Raw genomic sequence first — 19931 nt, 5'->3', positions numbered from 1 at the left:
ACAACACAGAAAAGAAGAAAAGATCTTATCATCTCTTAGGACCAGGAGCTACCTCCCTTTCCCAGGCTAAGTCTTAATTAGATTCTTGTACTGCAAAGCAAAGGCATTATCAGGAGACACAGACACAGAGACTATTAAAACATTTTTCCTGTCTTCATATTTCCTATCAAACACTGTGTGGAGCCCTCTTCTTATATTCCCTGTGTAATTCTGACCCTTTGTCAACTGTAGGAATTCTTTGACTGACTTTAAATCCTTATTCCTAAGTAGGCTTACCTTACCTCAATGGGCTGCTCTTTACATAAGGCCTCCTATGCCAGTCATTCATTCATTCACTTATTCCACAAATATTATTGAGCGCTTACTGCATACTTGGTACAGGGCACACAGAGAGGACAAAAATTGCAAGTTCTTCTCTAAAGATAGGTACTATGGTTCATGTTTGGCAGCCCCTCACGACTAATTAATTGTGCAGTATGCTTGAGACTATAGTTGAGGGTAATTTAAGGTACTAAGGTATGTGGGGTAGAGGGTGGAGAGTGTCATGGAAAACTTGCCATCTAACAATTTATATAATTGGACAAACTAAATAGGACTCTGTGGCTCTCAGTGAAATTGGAACTACCAGGACAACAGAGCTCTATAGTAAAGCTTGTGTCAGGTTTCTCATTGGTTTCATTTCATTACATGGTAAGGCATGAACTGTCTATCATTTCTAAGACCCTTTTTCCCAGAAGGCATTTGCATGGCATGCCCATGTCATCTGAGTTTGTAGGTGGAGTTTTAGAATCAATACCCAGAGGCCCTTTGGCACAGGACAATTTTAAAATAGCGGTTATATCACATTCTTACATTTTTTTAAAAGATTTATTTATTTATTTCTCCCCCCCACCCCCCGCCCCAGTTGTCTGTTCTCTTTATCTATTTGCTGCATGTTCTTCTTTGTCCGCTTCTGTTGTTGTCAGTGGCACGGGAATCTGTGTTTCTTTTTGTTGCATAATCTTGTTGTGCCAGCTCTCTGTGTGTGCAGCGCCATTCCTGGGCAGGCTGCACTTTCTTTTGCACTAGGTGGCTCTCGTTACGGGGCACACTCCTTGTGTGTGGGGCTCCCCTACGCGGGGGACACCCCTGCGTGGCATGGCACTCCTTGCGCGCATCAGCGCTGCACATGTGCCAGCTCCACACAGGTCAAGGAGGCCTGGAGTTTGAACCGCGGACCTCCCATATGGTAGACGGATGCCCTAACTACTGGGCCAAGTCCACTTCCCCACATTCCAACTTAATCTACTAGTCTACAAATGACAGGACTCCTACATGGAGGCTAGATTTGATCTGCACTGTTCAGTAGTTCAACAAATGTATTATATCTTTATAAAATGCTTTCCTACCACCTTGCAGCCAGTTGGTGCCAGAGAGAAATTGACATTTGAGTTAAGAGAGGCACCCTGGTGTTCATTAAACTCTCAGTTTGAAGTTCTTGCTCAGGTGTCCCACCAGGCAGATGAAGTTTCACATGTAGTTCCCACAGTCAGCAGTATCATTACAAAAACCATTCCTTCTCTTTTGTTGTCCTACCTTCCTTAATTTCTCATCCTTCCTGTCCTTCCAATCCCAGTTCAAATGCCAAGCATCCATAAAATCAACACTTTTTCCTTGATTATAAATATTTTTGTAAAAGTATTATCTCCTTTGATAGGCTCTAAACTGGCTCGAAGTAGAATCCACATCATCTTTATTGTTGTATCCCTCAATTCACTTAGCAGAATACATTATTTTTCCCTGAGTAAAGAGATGGATACAAAGGTGGGTGGATGAATAAATGAACACATCATAACACAAATGATGGGAAACAATGGGATACATGGAATGGAAGATGCTTCCTGTTGCTTGGTACATGAGGTGGTGATGTATACCTATTCCTGTTTACAGCCAGGTAAACATCCATGAACAGCAGGAAAAAAGAACGGTTTTGGACTAAACCCTATGTGACACAAAAATGGACTCAGCCTAAAGTATTTGATGAGTAGAAACATGCAAGGCTTACCTTGAGATTGTAAAAACATAGATGTATTATTTTCTTAGTTTTCTTTTCAACACTGGAGGAAATTCCAATGTTTCAACCACCTGACTCTGTAATCCCGTTCAGTAAATTAGATTGTCTCCTTGGAACAGTGGACATTGCCTAGCCATTGTGCTTTGTTGACTCTCTCACCTCTTCCTCTTTGAAACCATCCCACCAACTGGAAAATGACCTGTAAGTCCAGAAGTAATGAAGTTAAAAAAAAAAAAAAAGCCTCAGAGCTTTTTCAGTACCAGAGATTGAGGCTTTTATTTTCCCACATAGAACACTTGAATTTCTCCTGGAATTTTAAAATACATTGAACTCTGAAAGAAAAGGGAGCAAAAACAGGAAACACACCTACACTCTCTAGTGATTGCTTTTTATTACAAATTTCTTTCCATTGAGAATACCCTGTACTATTTTCATTGTGCAACAACATTTTAATATTTTAATTATATACTTCCTACTAGGTTAGTTTAGAACTTCCTTGCTGAGTTTTATAATAAGAAATGGTTCAAGTTGTGTGATTTACTAGATTTTTTCTTTCTTTCTTTTGGTAAATTGAACGGAAATGGACTGAGAGAATTTGCAAAAACTATAGCCTAGTTAGGTTTTGACTTATTTTTCATATATTTTCTAATTAAAAACAGTATCAGTTTTTTTTCCATAATATTTCCAAAATAATATCTACTTGGTAATGCATGATCAAGGAGCATAGTTATTGTGAATTTGATATTACTACATTTTGAAACTAAACTAATTTTTCTCAACATTTTATTCCCTACATTGTGATTATGGTGACTTGATGATGCTTTTGATTTTAGAGTGCTTCAGAATCAACACAATAGCCAACTGAGTGGGATTTATGGGGTTTAAACACAAGTTAATAAAATTATAAAAATGATTTTATTGTGCTGGTTTCCTGATTGGTTTATTTGAGCTTTTCTTTCCCCTTTGTTTTCCTTATAGTGCGGGAGTTGGCCGGACTGGTTGTTTCATCGTAATAGATGCCATGTTAGAAAGAATAAAGCATGAAAAAACTGTAGATATTTATGGCCATGTAACTTTAATGAGAGCCCAAAGGAATTACATGGTTCAAACAGAAGACCAATACATCTTTATCCACGATGCACTGTTAGAGGCAGTGACTTGTGGAAATACCGAAGTGCCAGCTAGAAACTTGTATGCCTACATTCAGAAGCTGACACAAATAGAAGCAGGAGAGAATGTCACAGGAATGGAGCTTGAATTTAAGGTATGGCACTGGATGTGATATGGAAGAGCAAGTCATTCTGGGATTGTCACTCAATAGCAGCTCTATTTTCTTAACCTTTGAAATTTGTGAAAAGAAGTACAAGATTTATGTGATCTTATCCTAACATTTCTTCCTCTTTCCTTCTCTTTTGTGCTTCCTAAAAATGCCTTGAGCTCTCTTACATCCTAATTTAAACTGACAGATCATATACCCAGAACATCATATTTAAAAATAAAATCCAATAGGTTATATGGAACCATTAGGTGGAAGTGGAAAGCAGTGCAGTTTGAATAGTCATTTGTTTTAAAGTAAACAAAAGATATATATAAAGAATCTTGGGTGCATTGCTTTCAAACCTTAGACTAAATGTATCTTTGATGGGTTTTTCTTTTTCTCCATAACAGCGTCTAGCCAGCTCTAAAGCTCACACCTCAAGATTCATCAGTGCCAATCTTCCATGTAATAAATTTAAAAATCGCCTTGTTAACATTATGCCATATGAATCCACGAGGGTATGCCTGCAGCCCATCCGAGGAGTAGAAGGATCTGATTACATCAATGCCAGTTTTATTGATGGATACAGGTATACGCTGTTGCACCCTAACAGACCAGAGACTTGATATTTACATGTGCCCTAGTTTCATAACCAGAATGAATATCATTTCAATTCAGAGCCATTTTCTTTCTGCAAAGGTCAGCACTCAGTTCCTTGGTATTTGTTGTTTATTACTTTAGAGAGGAGTAAGAAGAAGCTGTCATGGAGTTTTTAATCTGTTTGCCCTCTTCTTTCAGAATCCGTTTGGATGAGGAAGGAGCTGTTTTGCATCATATTTCATAACTTTAATGATTGTGTTACAGTCATTCATTCCTAGAAAATGAAGCAGCACAACTAAGTGTTTCTTAAGTGATTTGTATGACACATGAAATTGAGCTATTAGCATTGCACTAAAAGTTAAATAATAATGATAAAGATGCACATCATAATATTAACAAAGCACTTTCCTCTGCAAAGTCCTCAAGATGTTTCAAATGCTCTGATTTTATTAAGTGATCCTAACAAGAACTTACAGCAATTGCATTAATGATATGTTTTAATAGTTTTGTTCTTGGTGTAATGTTTACATATCAAACGTGAACCTTTGCACGGTCTCTGAATATTTTAACATACTCTTTTCATTCCCTGTAATCCAGACAACAAAAGGCCTACATTGCCACCCAGGGGCCTTTGGCTGAGACCACGGAAGACTTCTGGCGGATGCTCTGGGAACACAACTCCACCATTGTTGTGATGCTAACCAAGCTGCGTGAAATGGGCAGAGTGAGTGGGCCACCCCCTAAGTGTGTTTCCTCATAAGACGCTCACCCCATGGAGAAGTGGGGTTTCATTTCAATAATCCAAATGCCAGTGTCATTTCTTGTAAATGTAGAGGGCTCTGGATACAATCTGGGCCTTTACTTTTTGTTGGTTTCCAATTTGCAAAGCCTCACCAGGTTCTTTGGTGTGAGTGTTTTGAAGAACGAGGGCCTTGTTTCCAGTAAAACACAACAGCAGAGACAAATGAGTGGACAGGCACCTCTGCTTGACTTATGTCCTGATCCTCAGCATATTCTTACTTCCTTTTGCTCTGGACAGGCTGGGATTTTATGAACAAATGTGACATCGGTTCTTTGTGAAAGGAACTTAACTTTATCCCTTGGCAAATTCTTACTTTCCCATCTTCCACTTCCAATGGAATGAAATGTTAGAAAGCAGCATAGTTTTTTTAAGGATATAATATGGTAATCTCAGATCCACTTTTAAAAAATGATTATTCTAAAATATATACATAAAATAGTATCCGAGACATGTAAAGACCTATCATTTAGATTAAATAGATACAAGCATTTGCCATATTTGCTCAAGATATAGTTTCTCTCTCTTCTTAAATTACATGTTAAAGATGTAGCTAAGATCAAACTTTTACAGCCCAAAGAGACAGCAAAAAGAATACTGGGACAGGAAAGTAACTGACTCTTCTGATTTGGCTGTTGATTCTGTGGAGCTTTACCAAGTCACTGAAACTGCCTGGGCCCTGGTTTCCTCAGCTAACAAATTAGATTGAATCAAATCCATTCAGAGGTTTCTTTTTCCCATCCCAAACCATGATGATTCTAGTTACTGTGATTCCACAATGCATGACGGACAGGGTCAGCAGTGTATCGAAGGATCGATGTCTTTGTTTGGATATCTTGTGTGTTAAGACTCTGAAATATTCAAGTCAACTGATATGTATTAAACACCTACTATATGCCAGGAACTATGTGCCCAATGTGTTGGGCAAATATTGAACCAGATAGTTTCCCTGTCTTCAGGGAGCTTACATTCTTGAAGAGGAAATGGATTCCATGTGAATGTAATTGCCTTGAATTTTGAAATTTTGTTAATGAGAGAAGGGAATTAAATAGACAGAGAAAGAGAGAAAGGGAGAGAAATGGATGGTAGACAAAACCTAATTGATATTTTGTATAGTTTAACATTAATATTTTCTCCTTTTAGGAAAAATGTCACCAGTACTGGCCAGCAGAACGATCCGCAAGATACCAGTACTTTGTTGTAGACCCCATGGCTGAGTATAACATGCCACAGTATATCCTAAGGGAATTCAAGGTCACGGATGCCAGGGTAAGTTGGAGCATTCATATTCTTAGCGATGACATGAAAAATTGTCTAAAATGCACCCCTGGGAGTAACATTTGCCAAGTGACCATACTCCCAAAAAAGGAAAAAAATATCACCCATTCTGGAAGACTATTTTTGTTTTGTTTTGTTTCTAATAGAAAAGTAACTTTTCCTCTGTCTGGCAAGTGTTCTCACAAATTCAGGTTTGGCTTCCATTCACACTTAACATCTGGCAGCCCAACTTTGGGAGGCACTTGGTAAGTGTTTGTGGCTGGGAAGCTTTCACTGATTGGTTGGTTCTGCTTGCTTACATTCACCTTCTCAGCTAATTCTCTTTGGAGGTTTTTGGTTTTTTCGTTTTTGTGTTTTTTTTTTTTTGACTTCTTTATTACTTGAGGCTCTAAATATGTTGTTGTTTTGCAAAGCCCTTTAGGTCATGTGGGCTTGAAGGTTAATTTGGTATGATTTTAAAACTGCAGAGCAAATGGCATTCTTTAGAAGAATCTGACAAGCTCTGTACATTCTAATTTGATTCCTGGCATGGTTTATTCCTCCCTGTGCTAATGTGTCTGTCCATGAGTGCTGTGTACCCATGACCCTTATTGGCTAATTTTCATTCCGCATTTCTTATCTAGATTGCTGAGTCCAAGGTTCAGCCCTGATGTAAGATGTTCTTTGCATAAACTTTAATATCCTTGCCTATGGCCACTTCGAAACCATGATTATAAACACATCTTAAGGGAGAGCAGGGTCAGTCCAAAACCTTGCTTTGTGTTTAGAACTGTCACAGTGGGTATGTTGAATGAAACTCGAGAGTAGAGCTATTTTCTTGATCTATTTTTTCTGGAAAGAACACTCATGTTTGGAATTGTCTCCTGATCCCCAAAGGCTGGCCTTGGCTGTTGACCTAAAGTGAGAAAAATTGGTTAGCAGCTCGTTTGGTCCAGGTGACAGCCCTGTTTATCCCAGAAAGTCTGAAGGTGACTGTACTCAAAAGCACAGTTAAGTCCCATGGTCTCATTTTTGAGCTACAAAAGCAAGTGTGCCTTGCTGACCCACTCCATTTATTGTTAAAAAGAAATAAGAAAACAAACAAACAAAAAACAATCATGACCTTTCAGAATTTGCAGCTATGCTTGTGAGTGAAATTGTGAAGTACATTAGAAGCAAACTCACCAACCATTTCTGATGATAGAGTCTGGGAGCCTGGCTCTGCAAATGGCAGAGACACCTTCTTTATAACTCCCACACACCCAAATTAAATCTAATCACAATAAGCAAAATAAAACTGAAATAGGAACTTGTTCACATATTTTTTTAAAAATTATTTAATTTTCTTAGTTGCCAGAGAACTTGCTGTTTGTGCTCCTTAGTGTGTTTCTAATCTCAACTTCCCAGTTTACAAAGCAAGTTGGCACTTAGAATACAGTATTGTTAAACAGTTAACCTTTAAATGGAGTCAGGTGGTCTTTCTTCCAAATAGTAAGGGTTTGTGGACATGACCTTTGCTTGCTGTTAAAAGCAACTCTGGTCTGAAATGATATACCCAGGACATTTATAGAAGAGCAAATATGCATTACCTAGCCTCTGGCTTCCCTTTGTGCTATCCTCTTTCTGGAAACAGAAGGAAATAACCATGCTACCTTGATAATCATCCGTAAGTTAGTTACGGGTCCAAGCAGTCATTTCCACGTTCTTACAAAGCTGATTTGGTTTTCCTTTTTTATCCCTGTCCCCCAAAAATGCCAGTTTGGGAATATGCCCTTTTCCTGTGGAAACTACGAGGCTGGTCCATATGTGGCCAGCCCTCTTTCAGCTGCACCCTCTTCTCAATATGACTGAATGAGAAAGATTGAGTCTATGCCTCCTTACCCAGAATCTTGGGACTATGCACTCATTTATCCAAGATAACTTTGATGTGGAAAGAGCTGTTATGAAAATGGAAAGCGGAAACAAATTGAAGCTTTAGTGGGAGTAGAGCCTCTTCAAACAAAAAGGATCAGTCTCTCTAAGCTTGAAGTTTGAAATTCTCTTTTTCTCTAATGAGTCAAGGGCGGAAGTTGGTGGACATAATTGTTATTCCTGCTTCTGTAAACAGGGGGTCACTTCTGCTTTTGTTGTGCTTCCAAACAGACAGTAAAATTTCAAAAGGAATCAGATGCAGCCTTACTAATTTCTTTTCAAAACAGTTATACTTCTCAATTTCAGAGCAATTTTGCCTAATCATTTTAGAAAAGACTTCTTGTGCATCTAGCTTGTATTTTCCTGCCTTTCAGTTTGTTTCTGTTATGTCCCTTCACAGCATCCTTAATTCCTGTGATCAGCCAGGAAGACTCCTTTTTCCAAATAGTGCATTTATTTGCTAATAATTTATTTGGTCTCCTTGAGGGATGCTTCACTTCCTGCTTAACAGCATAGTCACATGGCATATGCTGAGTACCCTGTCGTGGCTAGAAATTGTAGGCCTTTGAGATACTGGGGCATCCAGGTTAACAGCAACAACGTGATTTGTGTCTGATCCTTTAAAAGTCACTATTTGCCACTTGACAATGCTAGAAATAACAGGCACAGCAGATACGAAGTTACTGGGACAACAGCAAAACCTCTGGTCTGGATGACACACCGTGCTGTTCTTTCCAATATTTATAAGTTACTGGATTCTGAAATTATTGAAATAGAGTATATATGTTCCCCTTTGGAAAAAACGTGGACATGGCCAATTGTTTTAAACCCAAGAGTTAAGTCTCAGAAGCATTTACCAGTGTGAGAATGATCTGGCTATTTGCTGCATAGGAATCTAGGGTTTTAATTGGACATTAAGAGAGCAAATGAATTTGCATTTTAAATATATGTGATGGTGTTAAAAGCAGATAAGACACAAACTTAGCAGTGTGAAATACAAAATTTCTAGTTAAACGTGTTCCTAACTTTCTCTGCCTGCCCCCTTCTTTTTCTTTTTGGTAAAAAAAACAAAAAACAAAAAACATTGTGAATGCTGCTGGGGGTCTATGCAATGGCTTAATTCCCCCTGGCATCCTCCTTTGTGGTCGATATGTGGCATTCCCTTTACAGGATGGTCAGTCCCGAACAGTGAGGCAGTTCCAGTTCACGGACTGGCCAGAGCAAGGAGTGCCAAAGTCTGGAGAAGGATTTATTGACTTCATCGGCCAAGTTCATAAAACAAAAGAGCAGTTTGGCCAAGATGGACCCATTTCAGTCCATTGCAGGTGAGTTAAGAATCAGGAATGACTGAAGTTTCTGCTTGTGATTAATGCTATGATAAATTTGAAATTAAATGGTGGTGACTGTTCATTTACTATAGAAACTTGTAGCAAGTAAACATAATAGAAATTGTATTCTCAGAAATGTGTTATAAAACCTAAAGGAAGGGCTCATTTTTCTTTATTTCCATAAAATGAAAATAATCAAAGGAACATTTTCATCCCAAAAAGTTACCTCTTACAACAAAAAGCCAATTTTACCTTAACAGGAATGGTTGGGTAATAATTTGTTCTTTTAATCATTTCTTACTTGCTTTGTTTTTACAACACAGCATTGATAAACATCTTTCACTATCTTTCTTCTGTTTTTCTTCTTGGGAAAACCATAAATAGCTATCAACCCTTAATGACAATACTAATTCTTGCCAGTCAATAAGTGATTAGAATGGTGCCTCGGTTAAAATTGCAATTTGCTTGAAAATTGTTGCTAAATCAGAAAATAAAGTACCTTCAAGTTAATTGTTTTCAATAGTTTCCAAAACATTTTATAATTCAAGTCATTGAAGTTAATAGAAATTGCAAGTAAATGGTTCAAAAAGAACATTAAATATAAATTTAGAGCTTTTAGAAGTTGCTATGTGAAAAACTAGCAAAAGAAATTTACTTTATTTAAACTAATATATTTCAGAATTCTAGTAACTTGAAGTCTCAGTTTCTAATCTTTCTATGATTCAAAATCTTAAGGGCATACATTAAAAATGTATTTTATTTTTAAAAATTAAGTTATAGTTCTTAGTGACATGAGAGGCAATGTCTCAAAATAGGAAAAATATTAGACTTGAACTTTAAGATATCTAAGTTCTTATCACACTTTCACCATTTTTACCTCTGTAGCATTAGGGAAATCTCTCTGAACCTCCATTTTCTTAGCAGATCTCTAAGATCCTTTCTAGCTCCCTGTGTTTCCTAGGCATGGTGTATTATAAGAGAAATAGACCGTACTTAGACACATTCGATTTGTATTTCGTTATCCAAAGTCCTTTGTTCTACATGTTCAAAAATCAAGGGGGACATGGCACATGAACTCAAATATTCAAGCAAAGTGGATATATTGGGCTTCAATTAACTGGATATTTCCCTTAGTTTTCCATATAATTGTCTAAATGCTAATCCAGAGTTTTCTAGTATAAGCTGTAAGGAAAAGAATTTCCTTTAATACATATTCTTAACTTAAGGCATTAATTAAATATGAGTATATTAGTATGTGTATCTGACAAAATTATTTAAACATTCCTCTAGCATAAATACTATGGTATGTTATTCACTTATCTTGTATATACCCAGAAAACTTCTAAATATTTTCTCTTATCTAGGGATATCCTGAAAATACCACTTATTTTACTTATAATTTAATGAAGCAACATTCTAAAGTCAATAAACTCAGGATCTATAAGGCCAGTGTCTGGTCTTTTTTGAAAGTACTTATAGGAAGCCAGAAACACTATATTTTTATACCATTTGAGCAATCAAATCGAGGTGAGATAGACTTCGGAATACCTGGACCATTCAATAAAAATAAGATCATGAATCACAGTGTTTCAGGATTAAGAGAGATTTTCAAGGTCGAAAGGGACACTCAAGGTCATTTACTCCATTTTAACATAGAGCCTTGACTGCTACTGGATATCCTTGCCCACTTTTGAAAGACTGCCAGTGGATTTTAAAGCTTTGCTTCAAATTGACTCTTTAGAAATCTCAGTTCAGAAAGGGATACCACACTATTTATATATGCCTGTCAGCTACATCCCGAAGTAAATGAATCCATCCATTTTCTACAGCCTGTACCCAAGCATTACACATGCGGTTTAATTAGGATCAAAAAGGATAGGGATTTTTCAGATTATTCGCTGTTTTCCTCATTACCTAAACCTCCAGATGCTTTCCTACTTCTTAAGAGAATAAGAGCTATGAATTAATTCCCTTCTTTTGCTGCTGTGAAGTTCCTGCAATTATCTTAAAACAATAAAGGAAGCAAAGAGAAACTCTTGCTAATATGATAGAAAGAACCCTGATGTTTTAGTTCCTGAGCTTTTAAATAGTACATGTGTTATAGATCAGTGGTTCTTAACCTTTTTTTCTTTCCTTAGATTAGAGACCCTTTTGAGAATCCGTTAAAAGTTATCTCTTTCCTTAAAAAAAAAAAAAATAGACTTTACACAAATCCATACATATTCTTATAGGATATTCATAGATTCCCCTGAAGATTGAGAACCAATATCCAAAAAAGACCTGTTAGAAAATCTCTTTCTCATATCAAAACCAATGTCTAAATTTGAATATTCTTTATACCTTGGTATTTATTTATATGAATGGGTAATGGGACATCATACCCTAATTTTTAAGTGACTACAAGAAGAGAATAGTGCCCCAGAAAAATCAAAGATGCCCAATTTGTTTCAACATATTCTGAATTATTTCAGACTTTAAAGTTTTTAAATATTCAGGGTCTGCAATTTCAGGATCAGCATGAACAATATAAAACTATATTGTGTTTTACCCACTTATTTCACAGTAGTTATGTTTTCTGGGTTTTTCCAGGGTGGCCTATAATGCCAGTTGAAAAGTCATTTTCATTTATGAAACTTAATCCTAGTCACTCCACATTCATTCTCAAGTGTTATCACAAATATTATCCCAAGAGTGATCATTTAATGAACTCAAAGCCACATTTTCCTGAACATTATTGTGGAGGAACACGATAAAATGTGGAAGCTGGGAGAGGTGTGTCCACCTTCGAGCCAATGTGGCCAAGACTCTGAGCATCTAGTCAAGTAACTTTGCCTTTGTTATTGTGGCAGTGCGGGCGTTGGAAGAACTGGAGTCTTCATAACGCTAAGCATTGTTCTGGAAAGAATGAGATATGAAGGAGTTGTAGATATCTTCCAGACTGTCAAAATGCTAAGAACACAACGGCCAGCCATGGTGCAAACAGAGGTGAGAAAAGTCTCCACAGAGTTTTTGGTCACATTTCAAGAGATAAATAATAATTGTTACTGGTCAGGACCTGCTAGAGTCCAGGAACTCTCAATATCAGAGGCAAAATACAGCAAAATACTATGGGAAAAACATCATATTATTTAATATTTTTTTGCTTTATTTATTTTATTTATATTACATTCAAAAAATATGAGGTCCCCATATACCCCCCACCCCCCTAATTTAATATTTTTGAACTTCATTTTCCCTCTCTAAATAGGGATGACAGTATCAATGTCTTCAGGTTGTGGTGGAAATTACTTGAGATTATGTATTAGGTCAGAGCATGTTAAATTGTCACTATTTGACCATTTTTTCCTTTTAAAAAATGGCAGTTTCACACAGTTGAACTTAAGTATATAAAGCTCAGTGCATGGCACATAACAGACCCTCAGCCCACTTAACTTCTGTATGCTCCTTCTGTGCATTTAGGTGTTAGATTTCAACTGCTCTATATTTTGGTCATTTTTAACGTTTGAATCCTGGATAAACCCTAGAGAAATTAGCTCCCATATCCCCATTTTCTATTTCAATAATCCGTATGGAAATTCTGGTATTTCTCAGAATAATACGGGTTTGTAATTTAGCCAGTCTGGCCAATTGACCATTCATTTCTAAGGATAATATAAGTGATAAAAAGGCCACCAAATTATATAATTTATATGTGTTCCTAAATTCATCATCCATGGTATCTTCCAGAATTTGACTTCAAAGTAGTACAAGCATTTGGCTTTCAATACTCGAAACATCATGTCAGAGTGATAAGTGTAATGGGTGTTGGGGAGGGGGTCCAGAGGAAAATTGAACTTTTAAAAAGCCTTAACACTTAGGCCAAGCAACTTACCGTAACAAGGCAGGAGCGTAAACTCTGTTTGTTTGCATTACCATTTTTAGTGTAGAAAAATGCACATTTAAGCAAAATAGAAGCTATCTACTTACTTTCAGCCCCATTGGCTATAGAAAATAAGTTTCTTTTATGGGGAAAATCCTACATTTTCTCCTCCTGTTAGTCATCTGCAAATTGTGATTTTTCCATCTCTCCAACAATGCTCCAGCTTGTTCCAATATGACAACGTTCCTCCCTCCCTATCTGAAAAAGCACATATATCGTAACATTTATATCTTAGTGTGGGCCTTTCTAGAACAGACAACTAGCAATCCCACTGAATAAGGCCAGACGGCGCAGGTACGTTTAGATGTGGGCCCCATCTTCTGATGACGTCTTTGGGGGATGAAGGACCTGAAAGCCCAGCACCTGTGTCAGTGGCTTTGTGTGCCTGGTGTTCCTCGACAGCTAGTCCTGGGCTGCCCCTCTCACATGTACATGATAAATGAACATCAGAAATGATGGCTAGTAATGCTAATTGCAGGCCCCAAGGGCCTACCTTCTGAATAGAATTTTTTTTGGAAAATTTCAAATTATTTGGCAGTACCCCAGAAGATAAATGAATCCAGATTTTCCCCTGGACAGTTTGTGTCTACATTAGCCTCTCCTAAATATTCAAACTGAGAAGTAGTTAAATCATCCCAAATAAGCAGTCAATTGTGTGTGCGTTCAGTTGGTGGTAACTGCTTTATACTACTTTGAGAAGAGTTTACACATGACTGGGAGCTCATGTTCACTGGAGCTGCCACTACCTGGAATTAGCAGACTATTTTAGTCAAAAATTGATTGGTGATATTAATAAACACCCCCTGTGGCTATAATTGTTCTTTGCTCACTAAAACATTGGTCATTGTATTGAACCGATGGACAAGAGTAATGATTTTGACCCCCAGTAGATATACCTTTGTTTTGCAATATTGATCTTCACTTTTTTATTAAAACAGTCTCATGGTCCCTTCTCCTTTTTCTTCCCACCCTTTGTCTCCGCAGGATCAGTATCAATTCTGCTATCGAGCCGCACTAGAGTACCTGGGCAGCTTTGATCACTATGCAACGTAGAAACCCCTGTCCCATTCTGGATTTTTACTGCAGGCCCTTCACTATCCACAGAGTCTCTTCTGAGCCATATGGGGCACTTGAGAAGTCTTTCTTAACTTCTAGCTAACAACCACTTAGTGGGACTATTACACACAAATTAAAAACAAATAAAACTCTTCCAGGTGGACCAAGAACTCACAGTTTAATATCTAACCTGAAAATAATAAAGAGAATCCTGACTGGTGAGGCGTCTAAGGATTTTATTGGCAGATACCTCAAGGATTCAAAATAAAGGGAAGAAAGAATCACAGCAAAGAACCACCATCTTGTTCAGGATTGCTTTAGAAGGTGCAAGGAGAAATCACCAGAGCGCTGCAGTTCCATGCAAGATGTTTGCTGATATGACTTCTCATGACAAAATGGACTTTGCTTCATCGCCCCTTCCCACCATACTGCTCATAATAACATTTTAGGGGGGGGGAAAGGGAGAGAATGTTTAAAAAGAAAGTCCTTGATTTAGTTTTTTAGTATTGTAAAGATACTGCTGACCTGTGCTTCATTTTTAACTGTGTAAACTTTTTTTTTAACAAAATGTATCATTCGATAAAGTAAATTTTAAAAAAAGTTACATAACTCTTCATTTTTTTATTTCCAAATGACAGTTTTTTAAGCTGTAGAACTGTTATCTGTAATACCTTGCTGTAGAAATATCAAATAATTTGAAAATTTGCACATTTTTGTGCAATTCTCTTAATCTACAGTGTTAGTCTTGTCAGCTATTACTTTTACACTTCTGTTCAGTTTGGATTGGTATAAAAGTACCCATTCTCTTCAGATAGTCAAAGAGAATTTTGTTTTGTTTGTTTTGTTTTGGGAATCAACAGGGAGGCGCAAAGTATAAAGTTGCTGCTAACATATATACATAGATATCCATATTTTAGGAGGGTGTCTATGTATATATAGACAGTGTATCCACACATAAAATATAGATATAGCTATCATTCAGTTCTTCCATGATTTAATTTTTTTAAAGCTAGAAAAGCTGTTGTAAACATCACTTTCAATTTATTATTAATTTTAAGACATTTGTATTTCCTAATGTCATGAAATTTTGATTTTTTTAAGGGAAATGAGGAATGCACATCAGTGATTGTCAAACCTCACCCCCTAATTTCCTACCCAATCTTCTCCTACTTACCCAGTCATACTCAAAAATAACATTTTGTTAGCCAAGCTTCCAACAAAGTTCAATATTTGTAACACTCTAGTGCAATAAAAAAAATATTAAGTATCTAAGAGGTGTGCATGTGGAAAAGGTCAGTGCATATCCCTTTAAGAGGGAGAATGTTGTACTATATCAGCTATCAAGTTGTTAAAAAAAAAAACTGTATTCAATCATATATTGTCTATAGTATGTGCTACGAAATTTGCATTTATGATATGTAACAGGGGCAAAGCCAAAATCATGTTACTCTGTTCAGTCAGAAGCATTTTGTGGCATACAGCATTCCTGGGAAGTGCTGTACTTTGTTTTGTTTTGATTTTAGTTTTGCATTTAGAGTGCCTTATAATTGATGCCTATTTTAATAGCATTTCTTTTTAGCTTCTAAATTTCATTTTCTTTAGTTGTTCATATCTGTTACTCTTCAATTAAAGCATTATCTGTTTACCACATGTACAAAAACTCTTTTAATAATAATGCATTCCTAGTTTTCTACCAAGTCGGGGATGTTAGGGATTGTACCAGCCCAAAGCACTTGGATAATCAGGACCCATCTTCCTTTTGTAATTGTCAATATCAGAAAAAAAAAACTCTTCTTTATAATCCCTTCCAAATTTGCTTTGGAACATTCAACAACTGCACCAAATTTATCTTAATAACAAACATCACGGACAACAGTGGAATATCTTTGATATTCCATTAAGATTCTCCTAGAAGTGGAAGGAAATGAACAAATGATAGATCGATAGGTAGGTAGATAGATAGATGGACGGATAGATGATGGATGATAGATCTTTCCCAAATTTTTCAACATAAATTCTTTTAGAAGCCATGGATGATGGCATGTTTGCCATATCTTATATAATTTTAAAGAACCCTCAAAATATCCAAGGAACTCTCAAAGAGTTTTGGTATAGGTATAAGACTTTGGTTTAATTTTAGCTACATTGATGTTCTGCATGGAAAATTTTTGTTTTCCACATTTTCCCATTGCTAGCAGAATGAAATCCAAGAGACCAAACACTTGCAAGCATCGTATTTGAGCACTTTTGTAAAAAAATTTTTAAAAAGAAAATATATATACTACTAAAAAAAAAAAAGTATCTAGAAGGCTACCTCAGAATGAGACGCTCTAACCTACATCAGAACCAGAGAAGAATGTGCACTATGTGGGTCTATTGTTGTTTTCTTTTAGTTTTGTATGTTTTGGAGATTTATCCAAGTGCCAGATTACTCAGCATTGTAATTTTCTTTTAGCCAAAGGGGGTTAGACAGACATTGCATCATACAAAAACGTCATGTTAGACATGTAGACGCTGATGGAGTATTGCACACAACTACGCTTGGTCTATCAGCAATTTCTCTCCCTGAAACTGCCCACTGGGCAAAGGGAAAGATAACAGACACAAAAAGGAAATGAATGGGATGCATACCACAGACAAACGGGGCAGAGACTTCCAGAAAACTTACTGTTCAAGAGATGTACCTAGAATTAACTCCCTTAGTGTCATTGATGTGCATTCCACTCCATGCTTTTTTGTACAACCATTCAAGTTTTAATTGCCCAGGTAAACATCTTTATCATTATCATAAACTTTCAAGTTTCCAATTATTTTCATCATCATAACCAGTACGGTGCTATTATTTACCTATGTATGTGTAGTTATGTATAATTTTGTAATTAGTTACAATGGTAAAAAAAAAAAATCAAAATATATAAAAAGTGATTTGTACAGAACTTTATTTTAGCTCTTTTTTAAAAAATGATTTGCATGGTTAGACAACGGCGAGGACAGCCAGGGGAGGGAAGGGCCTCTAGGGAACTTTGCACTTTCTATACCTTTGTACTATGCACTGCCCTATTGATTCTACACCCAATAATGTTATTACTTGAACCCATCTGTAAGAAACTGCTTCAGAAATTCATTTGTGTGTATGTAAATAACACAACGTAGAAACAGGAAGGAAAAAACTCTGCAGCAATGTACAGATTTTTTTCTTTCCTGCTTATTTTTAGTTTTGCTTTGTTTTAGTCCCTCGTTTGATCTTTAATTCCCTTTTCATTTTTCCTTTGGGTTTATGGGTGCCCTGATACTCCAGCAGAGATCAGAAGGCTACAGTTCCATCCTATCCATCCGTACGTGGCTTTGCCATCCAAGCTTGGAGTGTCTTTACAAAGATAATAACAGTTGTGTTCTTTGCTCTCATTTTGGATGCATAGACTGAAAAATTTAAAAAAATAACTTGTAAAATGGCTTGTTAAAAAAAATACAATTACCTCTAATTAGTAGTACGCGTAAATGTTTTACAGAATGAAAGGCGTGCTTTTTATTTTCTTACTTCGTTACATTGGTGGCGAAAGAAGTCTGTATGAAAATCAGTTCTTTGCTGACACAAGTTCCATTTGTTACAACTGAATTCTAATAAAAATGTCAGTGTTATGCAGCCCTGGCCTTTGTTTTGTCCACTGAAGCGCATTGGTTTGGAACTATGTATGTTCCCCTTTTCCAATGATTTTTTATAAGTGCCTACCCTGAGTTAGGAAGTATAGCCTCATTTCACTTGTAAGTGAACTGAGGACCAGAGGAAATACTTTACCCAGTTCACACAGCAAGGGAAGAGATGTTTTCAGTCAAATTGCAGATCATGGGTAACCTTTAATTCTGTGGAAGGTGACTACTATATGTACTTAAGTGCATTACAATATATACAAGTATTATCATCTTCAAACAACTGAAAGCTCTTGTGCTCATAAAAAGAGTTCCATATATTCATTTCTTAAAATCTTTGGAAACCTGCTAAGGAAATACTTAGCTTGGATTTTGTATTCAACTATTCAGCATCAGTTGAGTGCTAGAATTGTCCTAGGCATCAGCTTTGCACTCTGAACAAATAAAGTACACCTATTGTCCTCGTAGAGACTACAGTTTAGTGGGAGAGGCAGATACTAAGTAACTATAAAATAACATTTCTGATAAATGCTGTAAAGGAAACCATTGGGTTCATTAAGTTAAGACTTTGAATTGCAAGTGACAGGAAAAGAAATGTGTTGATTGTTTTTGTTTGTTCTTGCTCATAAGATTTGGAATAGGCTTACTCCAAGAGATTAGGAATATACTGTCTTTGGACATAGCTGGATTTAGGGCTCAGATGATGTCTTCAGGACTTGTTGTCTTTTCATCTCCCAGCATTGGTTCCTACTTTCTTAGTGTCAGTTTGAATCTCCCCTTTGTGGCCCCTAGATTCTTTGGAATCTTAAAACTTCAAATCAGACCAGTAGAAGAGTTTACTTCTCCAGAAGAACAAACAAAAATCCTAGAGTTGAGTGGATTCTGGTGGGCCCTAATGAATCAGACTTGGGATAAGTGATCATCTCAGGAAAAGGACAGAATGTACTAATCAAACTATCAAATCAAGATAGATTTAAGGTGACTGTCACTTTGCCAAATAGCAAATATTATGGTGGTGCCAATAACTACCTGCAAATCACCCAATGAGTTCAACTAAGACCAAGAACAGATATGTTTGGTAATATTACCAACTACTTGTTGCGGTGAAAGAGGAGAGAATGAAACAATCCCATCACCCAAACATTATTTTGGAAATCCTAATACTAAATAGCTAATTGGGTTCTTTTTAGCTACCTTTTTTCTTTCCACCTAAAAGGCCTTTAGAGTTGTAAATTTGATCACTTCATTGATTGTTTGAGTATGTAGATATAAAATCCTTAACCAGAAAAAATAGGACAAGTTGATGGTGTATCATATATGATATCCTGATCATTGCGATGCACTATTAAACAGAGATTACTGATTGGAATGCCAAAGGTGACAAAATGTGAGCTAATTTCACACCTATACAATATTGTTAATTAACAAGAGCTAGTTAATAATTAATTTCAAACTTTTACATAACCATATTCATGATTGAATTTCACAACTTAGAATTTCAAAAAATAAAATTAGATAACTAAGAAGTGTTTATGAATTTTCAAAGGGTTTCTGCATGTTTTGAGAAAATAAATATCTGTGACGTCTGAAGTTATAGATTATAGCATAATGTATAATAGCAAAATAAAAGTAGATACAGCCTAGATGTCCAACATTAGTGAATAATTTTTTAAAAGTATATAAAATTGTGTGTATATATATACATGCATATATATGTATACACATTCATATAAAATTATATATTATGTACAACATAAATACAAATGTACATACCATAATACCATGCATAATACAATCTCTTCACCATTAAATTGCTTTTGAATAAAATATAATGACTTGAGGAAGGATTGTAATATGTTTTAAAAAGAAAGATATAAAATTGTGAAATTTTGTACACATAAAAACAAAGAATAAAATGAAAAGGAAAAAAATGTACCAAACTTAATATCTATGTGCTAAAAATTATCCTGTTGCACTGTTGCTTTTGCTATATTTTCTTTTTCTTCAAGAATAATTTATTGAAGTATATCACTCATATGAACATACATAAACAGTAAGTGTATAGTAAAAGTTGTGAACTTAAAAAACAAGAAAGCATAACA

General features: G+C 36.2%; 1 protein-coding gene across 15 annotated transcripts in view; it reads left to right on the top strand.

Annotated features, from left to right (window-relative positions):
- Positions 1–17824, top strand: part of PTPRD (protein tyrosine phosphatase receptor type D) — a 537728-nt gene extending 519904 nt beyond the window's left edge. For 14 of the 15 annotated variants that reach the window (XM_058301839.2, XM_058301846.2, XM_012519131.4 and 11 more), the window contains 7 exons: positions 3032–3317; positions 3722–3900; positions 4509–4635; positions 5854–5979; positions 9049–9203; positions 12056–12191; positions 14110–17824. In XM_058301839.2, the coding sequence (XP_058157822.1) occupies positions 3032–3317; positions 3722–3900; positions 4509–4635; positions 5854–5979; positions 9049–9203; positions 12056–12191; positions 14110–14178 (1078 nt within the window). In that variant the 3' untranslated portion in view covers positions 14179–17824. The remainder of the gene's footprint in view (positions 1–3031; positions 3318–3721; positions 3901–4508; positions 4636–5853; positions 5980–9048; positions 9204–12055; positions 12192–14109) is intronic. The other variant, XM_071216735.1, reaches the window with a different exon arrangement.
- The last annotated feature ends 2107 nt before the right edge of the window (positions 17825–19931 follow it).

The sequence above is a fragment of the Dasypus novemcinctus genome, chromosome 8 (genome assembly GCF_030445035.2).
Source record: "Dasypus novemcinctus isolate mDasNov1 chromosome 8, mDasNov1.1.hap2, whole genome shotgun sequence".
Classification (NCBI taxonomy): Eukaryota; Metazoa; Chordata; class Mammalia; order Cingulata; family Dasypodidae; genus Dasypus; species Dasypus novemcinctus.
The sequence above is the reverse complement of the archived record's forward strand: the minus strand, read 5'-3'. Positions and strand labels throughout refer to the sequence as shown.